Raw genomic sequence first — 8895 nt, forward strand, 5'->3', positions numbered from 1 at the left:
TCACACTTGGTAATGTCGAATGTATAAGTTTTCTTAGGGATCCTATCATTCTTATCGTTTTCTACTGGATTTTTCCCATTGGCAGGATTTAGCAATTTACAAGCATAAGGTGGCGCTTCTTTCAATTCAGCTAAGTCTATTTCGACTTCTTCAGGGCTATACGAGTCATCGAAAGACTCATTCTCAGCATCCTTGGCTTCGACGTATGCCACTCTTTCTTTCTTATAACTTTTATTTGCCCTAGCTTTTTCTGCCTTCAGACGTTCGACTTGTCGAACCCTATCTGCTAATTGGGCCATGTCCCTAAGGTATTGGGTATCTAGTTTCTTTCTTATTGAATAATCTAGACCACCTGCAGCCATTTCAACAAGTTCATGCTCTGGGACTATTGTAAAACACCTTGATTTTAACAGACGGAACCTATTTAAATAATCATCAATTGTTTCTGTGAATTTTCTTTTAACACTGGCCAATTCTTTCAAGCTTATCTTAGTTTGGCCCATGTAGAATTGCTCGTGGAACAACCTTTCTAAGTATGCCCATGCGTCTATCGGATTTGGTGGCAAAGTAGTGAACCAAATAAACGCATTTTTTGTCAGCGAACTAGGGAAATATTTAATCCTTAGATCCTCGTTTCCCGCTAAGTCTCCTGCTTCTGTTAAATATCTAGCAATATGTTCCACAATTGACTCATTAGTTTCGCCAGAAAATTTTGTGAATTTAGGAACCTTAGTTCCCCTAGGCAATTCTGTTTGCATGATATAATCTGATATAGGGGATGTATAATTTGGACGTCTGAGTCCAGTACTAAGGCCATTGTTGGCCATAACCCTTTCTATCATGGCAGTTAAATTATTTTCTGTAGCCAGATTTTCTCTTCTAACTCTTTGGACAATCTCATCTGGATGATCGTCCCTACCCAAAATCCTCAATCTGGGTCGCTCCTTCTCCGTTTCTTGTCGGACGGGGACAGTTCTTTGATTTGGAGCTTCTAAGTTAATTATTGGAGTTCCTTCGAACACCTCTGTTCTTCGTGAGGGGCCTACATCCCTAGTAGCCGTCCTAGATGATGGAACTATGTCTTGTACACGTTCTAAAATGGGCCTCTCTTCTTGATTCGAAGGCTGTTTGTCTTTCCTTTTAGGTGGCGTTACTCCCATGAATTCTGCCATTCGATTCATCTGAGATGATATCTTTTGGAAAGTCTCCATGTTTTCTCTATTCGTAGTAGTAACATTTGTCATTAGTGGGCTTAAAACTGAAGTCAATTCTCTGGCCAAAACCCCTACCATATCATGGTTGCTTGCATCCATTTCTTGTCGAAATGCTGCTTGGTTATTTGTGGTAAAGTGAGGCATTTGGGTAGAGAAACCAGTGTTATGTGCACTTCGACCCACTGAACTAACATTTGGTGAAAATGTCGCATTGTTAGTTGGGGGATATATATGTCCTGCCCCTCGTACGCCTGTTCCATGTGGGTATGGCATTCCGTATGGATTATTTGGTCTCCATTCGAAAGCGGAGTTCGTGCCTTGACCAAATAAATTGTTTGCAGCATTTGTCGAGGCAAACAATACGTCCTCTGCGCTTGTGGATGAGGGTGCGGTTGTCGACACTGAAACTGGAACAGTCCCTGAGGGTGCTGTATTATTTTCAGGCATAGTCTGGGAATTATCTGCAGGTCTCGATCCATTTGGACCCGTTGCATCTCGTGCTTCTTGAGTAGAAGTCGAATTTGCCGCTCCTGATCCTGAACCTTGTGGGGATCTTGATTACCCCCTGCACTGGCCGTAACGACCATTTTCTTGTTGTACCTTCGTTTGGGAATCGGTTGTGCACTGTTCTTTAATTTACCGTTCCTAAGGTTCATACAAGATCTTGATATTGTCTAGACAAAAATAAAGCAATTGATTAAAACAATCTGCTTGACACTGTCCCACTGGGCGTGCCAATTTGTTTACGGTGATTTCCGGTAAACAACCGCTAGTCTTCCAAACTATAATAAATATGATTTGGTTACTTGCAGGATCGACTAGATTGATCCTAGGACACATAGTCAAGAAGATTGTTATCAATGTTCATTTGAATCATATTCGTAATTTGTCCTCTTCGATGAGTATTGTTCGATTTAAGAATCTTGGTAATTGCTTCGTTATATGTAATTATAACTTCAACAAGAAAAATAAATAACATAACATATGAAACTTAAAAATTGTTAAAACATAAAGAATCTTAAACTGCAGAAACGTTAAGGACTTTAAAAGTAAATGATCATGAAAGTAAATTCGAAAGTAAAATAAAGATACAGGAATGTAAATGACAAGAAATAAATGGAATGCAGTAACTCAGAAATGTATTCGAAAATGAAATACAATACACATGTATTAAAATGGTGGTGTCATACGTACATTTTCTCAGCGAACTCTTTCTCGTAACACTTGATACTTGAGTAAATATGTGAGTGATTTGTACAAAATGAACACACGGAATCCTAACATAAAGACCCCTATTTATACTAGTTTCGACCTTAACGGTCCTACACTAATCTGCTGCCACGTTTCTCATCAGAACTTCCAGCGAAGCCATCTGTATTTGGACAGTTACGATACTGTCTTCGAATTTCAAATCTTCCCGCCTGAGTCCGTCTTCGACGCGTGGCAGTGTAAAAACACTATGAAAACACGCTAAGTAGTAACACTTAAATATATACTTTATAAATTTTGTCTAAGTCCCGAAGACATATGCTTTCATTAGTCTTTCAGTGTTCACTATCTTCAACGAACTTAGAAGTCTGTATCTTCGAGGCATGACCATCAGTAGCCATTCTTTCACTTTTTAAGGGATGGCCATCAGTAACCATCTTTCCTTCGATTCTCAACTCCTTCGAAGGACAAACAATATAAAACGAAATCTTCAGCTAACACCAGCAGAGTCGCCAGTTCTGTAATACGGTGAACTGACTTTTTATCGAAATGTGCGGGTAGCAAGAGTCGCCACCGACTTTTATTTTATCCAAATTAAATCAGAAAGGCTAAAAGAAACAGGAAAAACCTTTTAAATAAAACAGGGTTCGGGGGGTAATTATGCAAAGGGAAGGTGTAAGGCACCCTTTGCATCCATGGCTTTCCATGGGCTCTTAATTGCTTTGCTCTTTTTCGAAAAGAAATGTAGAAGAAGTGAGTATGGACTTTAGCTCGTAAATGAGCGTAGCCATTTTGAAGGTTTATGAGAAAGAATATGAAAAAGTTTTTAGCCAGAGCAAGGCAATTAGGGGCAATTACCTTAATAATGTAGAAAATCTGTTTTTTTAGCCTTTCAGGGTGAAAGGGTTTATCCATGCCATAAGAGGGCAGAAAGCCTTTCGTTTGGATGTTAACGGGTCATCGAGTTATCGTTCGCCATAAGACTGTCCCATGCCATAGAGAGGCAGGTAGTCTAAAGGGAAAGATCAGAATAGCCTTTCGTAGGCAACCAGAGGATACCTCAACCTTTCGTAGGCAACTTCCGAGGGACGAGATCATATTTGTGTATCGAAGGCAGCATCATTAGGGACTTATGATCTTTGCATTAGTCGAGGCAACATGGCTGAGGTATCCTCGTATTCAAGGGACATGGCTATTCTGCAAAAAAACAAGGCAACAAGGCAATAGGCAACAAAAAGGGTTACCAAAAAGTGTGCGTGGGTGCAACAATCACGTGATTAAATTCAATTATTTATCTTGTAATTAGGTGATTCTATATTAATTACAGCTTGCACTCCCTAAGATTACTAACCATGCAAAAATATAAACAATATAATTAAAGCAATATGGGGAAGGGGAAAAAGAAACCAGCGGGGGAAAGGGAGAATGAAGCCAGCGGGTTCATGGTGCAATAGGGTTTGGCATAAGTAATAATTAAGGCAGAAAAATAAGAGAGATTAGAGTTTAGGGTTACCGACTATTTGAGCTTTGGCGGTTGGCAAACCCTGAAAAGGTGGGAAAGGGAGAAATAAACAGAAAATAGGGGCGAGTGCATTATCAGTTCAATGACAAATAAGGTTAACCCTAATTTTTAAAAAAATGGCAAAAAGAAATTAAATAAATATGAACAAAACTTAGCTTTGGATTTGATCTGATATGGTTCGTAGTCGGGAGTACTCGGGGTTAACCCTGAAAAAATTGGCAGAGCAAAGGCAAACAAGAATTGAGTGTAGGCGGAGTTCATTATATTTAAAGATAAACCTTAATTTTAAATAAAATAACAAATATTTAAATAAGGGTTAAATCGGGACTTAGCTTCGTAGCACATTCTGGTCCTTTAGATGGAATTGGCGAGATCCAGTGGAGAAGATTGAGGATGAATTTGCGAATATCCACGAGAATAGATAAGCAGCTCGAATGTACCTCGCAATAAACAAGAAAATGGGAGTACCGAGAAATAAAATGAGAATTGATTAAAGAAAAAATCTTAAAAAAAATAGCCATATTAAAATCTAAAAAAGGAAATATTAAGATTAAAACAAATATTTTTGGTGTTTTTTATATTAAAGAAAGAAAATCTAAATTATAATATTTTTGTTATTATGATTTATGTATAAGTCAAAAAAAATTATGTAAACTAATTATATATAACAAGAACGTCACACCATTGAGAAATTTAAATAGCAAAGCATTATATTATATAACAATAGAACCTAGAAACTATGTTAATATTTTAGCAAAAGTGAATGAGAAAAGAAAATTCAAAGTAGAATGAACAGGAACGAGGCCTACACTTCTTCACATCACACAACACTCTTTTGACAGTTTTACCTTTTTTATAGTAAAATAGAGCAAAATCTATTACTTTGACAAAATAGAAAAAGAAAAATAAAACGCCAGTACACAGTTTCATCTTTCTCTAAAGACACTTTCTCTTAAGAAAAACTCAGCTCTGCCCCTAAATAACACTTGAACAAAATAGACATAGCAACACAGTCAATCATCGGAATGAGTATTTACTTGTAATGATGGCGGTGATTGTGAACAGAGCGGAGATGGCACAACAGAAGTAGGATGCGCAATGGTGGAGAAGACATCGTGAGCTATTGGTCGGGATGTCGGTGTTGTTAGAACCGTCTTGTTGTGCTGTTGTCGTCAACCGTGCGGTTTCGTCCGGCGGTTGGTATTGCCGTTCTGAAATTTCAACGTGGTGGCTAGGTGGTGGTGTATCGGTCGTCGGTTGGGATCTATGATCGGAGCGTGGTGCCGTGGTTGCTCTTCTTCTTTGTTCCTAATCTTTTCCGTCAATTGTCGAATGGAGCGGCAGCGATTGACAGCGTGAATGAAGCTTCGAGCATCAACGTTGCGGATTTGGTTTCGTGAAACGGTTCTCATCCTTTTGTATTTTTCCTGAAAACAAAACAAACTTAAAAAGAACACAATTTCGTCAGATTTTTGTTGTTGTGTTGATTGTTGTATGAACATGCTGTGTTATTCTTGGATCGGTGCTGAAGGACTTATGAGTGAAGTTTGGTTTTGAATTTATGATAATATTGTGATGGGAAAGTAGTTTAGTGTTTTGAAGGTTTGGCTTTGATGGTGACAATTGGGAGTGGTTATGCCTCATGAGTTTTGGTGATTGAATGATTTTTGCGTGAGCGACAAAAAATGGTGGAATTGAAACCGTGTAATATTTACAGTGTGCTCCCTCCTTTTCAAAATAGGGTTCAGTTAGTATATATACAATAAAGAATTAGGTTAAAGTTATGGACCAATTCATGGACCAAATTAGAGCTCAAAAATAATCTTTGTTTAAATCAAACTAACTTAATAAAATGGATTTATCCCCTAAGCTATAAAAGTGCTAAAAATAGAATAAATTAAATTTGAATACTTTGTGATTTTTTTTTTATGTTTTTACGAATAAAAAAAGATGAAAAAAAACTATTAAAAAACCTATTTAATAAAAAAAAAAATTAGAATTAAGATGATAAAAAGAATTTTTTTATTACAATTAGAAATGAATAAAAGGAAAAAGTTAGTAATGAAATTCAAACCTGGGACCTTGTGTTTGCAAACCTTACCTCCTTGCCAATTATGCCATGAAATAAAATGACATTTGAAACTATATGAGGCCAAATTTTGGGATATGACACCTTGCAAACCTTACTTCCTTACCAATTGTGCTATATTATTTGTTTGAAATAAAAAGTCAGTTGAAAGTGTACGAAGCATAGGCAAACAATTTGCTATTTATTAAAATATAAATGATTTAAGAGTAAACTATTATATTTTAAAATAGACTTTAAATCGAATATTTATAAAATTCAGGATGTCAATGTAAATGAACCATAGATTTTATAAAAATCCTGATCTTACCGAGCAGATCAGATGGCCAGCAACAGTGAAGCTTGTAGTCTGGAACGGTTGAAGAGAAAAAAAGGTGGTTGTACCTGTAAGGCACTCTGATGCCAAAGTAAGTGCTTGGACAACAAGGTACAATAAAGTGAGAGATTTTGGGTAAGAAAAATATTACCTTGTCCCCTAGGTCTAGAGGGCTATTTATAGGATTATCCTATGCGGAAAAGGCTTTGTCTTTCGAGGACCAGTGCGAGGCGTTAGGCAGGAAATACGCGAGCTACCTGTTACCGATGTAACACCCCAATTCTACCCAAGCATATAGGTACAAATATCAGAGTGTAAAAATTAAATTCATAAAAACAATTAGGGCGTTACACTTAAGTAACCACATTACCAAACATAACATACTCGTAAAAGATGCGTAAGACAAATAATCAAAGAGGAAGGATTCTCATAAACACTTGACAGTATTCATATATATATATATATATATATATATATATATATATATATATATATATATATATATATATATATATATATATATATATATATATATATATATATATATATATCGATAAACATAATATCCACCGTATTCCTCCAAAATACATCGTACGAGAAGGTATCCAAAATACATAATATGAATACATCCAAAGGATCAAATATACATCAAAAGGATCCTATAAGCATCATCTACAAAATAAGTGTTCGATCCCCCCCTATGTGTTACGTATCACGAGCGGACGACACCAAAACGGACGACTACTAAGAGATCACCTACACTTGCGGATCACCTGCACATTACCCACGAGTAGGTAACATTAAGGCAGAAGGGTGAGAATATAATTCATAATGAAAAGCATGATAAATATAGTAATGCCAACAAGTATCATCAAGAATCATACAACAAAGTAATCCACTAAGTCAACCACAATCAATATATAAGTAATGCGACACATGAGTGATAACATAATTTATAAAGACAGACGATGATGAATGAGACTCGACTATGCATATGCATGTGGTACCAAATCCGGAGTAAACTCCTCCTTGTCATTATGACAAATACACCTTGCCGAGCATTATGCTGGGACTTTATTCCACTCAGGAAGCCCGCAGGCTGTTGTCACCGAGTATGTAGCTCCCACTGATGACCTCTTGCCACTCAGGCTAATATACCGTTACCGAGCATTAAGCTCCTACTGGTAACCAATGCCCGCAGGCCACCTGTTAATAGCATTCCGCCATTAACGTAATGAAATGTTATGCTGTGCATACAAACGACTCGATTACATAACAACAACAACAATAATATAACTCGGTCACATATCCCCATCACACCGATTATATTAATCCACACGGATACATCACCAAAATTGCCACTCAGGCGTTCATATTCACACAACACGCATATACCGTCAAAACATACTTGATTAGCAAATACCATTTCACAAAATACATTTACGAAAAATCATTCAACCACCAACACACTCCTCTTTATCATAAAGCATACTCAAGGGTTCCCATAATACTTCAAACGGCGCGTAGAAACGACCTACGGTTCAAAAGATACAACGAAACGAAGTTTGGAAAATCTATATTTCGCACAGTCCGCTTGAGCTCCGCTCAGCGGACCCAGACAGAAAATTATTTAGACAAAAATGCAGAAACTCCGCTCAGCGGACCTTCACAGAGATTTTTCTGCAAAAGAACCTCCGCTCAGCGGACCCCAGGCCGCTCAGCGGACCTGCGTAAACCTAGAAAAATCAGTTCTGCAACAGACCTGCAAAATCCCACCCAATCATCTCAAAACCTCAAATAAGCTTCCCTACACATCCTACACAACCCATACATGCCATATATTCATTCTAACAATCAATGATCCATGGTTCACTCACTAAATGTCAATAACCTAATAATTCCTTCATGAGCTAGAAAACATGGAGAAATGAAAAACAAACATGATCAATGAGGATATCTATCATCATACTACACATACACATCACAAAATCATGTTTATAACTTCAAAACTCACCAAAACACCCAATCCACCATTGTTGGTCAAATTTAGAAAAGAGCAAGAACAAGAACAAAACAAACAAAACTATAAGAATCATACAATCCAGATAAACTAGATTCACCCCCTTACCTTGGTTAGATTATTGGTTCTAGCTTGGTTTGGATTTCTACAATTCTCTTCTTCTCTTTGTTTTTCTCTTCTTTCTCTTCTCTTCACAAGTTTTCTTTCTTTTTCTCCAAAATATCTCTTTTTCTCTCTATAACTCTTTCTATTTCTCTACTTCTCATTTTCACCCACTTAACTCTCATAAATTCCAATTTTGGCCCAAATGTTACTAAACATTAATTCTAACCAATTAACACCCAAAACATAATAATTACACACATGGAAAGTAATAAGTAAAATATTAGCATAATTAATATTTGCCGACTGACTCGACTCAAAAACGGTAAAATTTAGGAAAATGTAGCAAACATCACAATTAATTAGAAAAAACACATTTACGGGCATTACAACCCTCCCCCACTTAAGAGATTTTCGTCCTCGAAA

At 36.8% G+C, this 8895-nt stretch overlaps 1 protein-coding gene across 1 annotated transcript; it reads right to left on the reverse strand.

Moving 5' to 3' along the window:
* Positions 1-6: 6 nt before the first annotated feature.
* Positions 7-5683, reverse strand: LOC131634771 (uncharacterized; the record flags this gene model as incomplete). The annotated part of the gene is made up of 2 exons (XM_058905395.1): positions 3937-5683; positions 7-3620 (listed from the first exon to the last, which is right to left on the reverse strand). A coding segment is annotated over exon 2 (1655 nt), but the record flags the coding sequence as incomplete, so codon positions are not given.
* Positions 5684-8895: the final 3212 nt, after the last annotated feature.

Source organism: Vicia villosa, unplaced genomic scaffold, assembly GCF_029867415.1.
Source record: "Vicia villosa cultivar HV-30 ecotype Madison, WI unplaced genomic scaffold, Vvil1.0 ctg.001349F_1_1, whole genome shotgun sequence".
Lineage (NCBI taxonomy): Eukaryota > Viridiplantae > Streptophyta > Magnoliopsida > Fabales > Fabaceae > Vicia > Vicia villosa.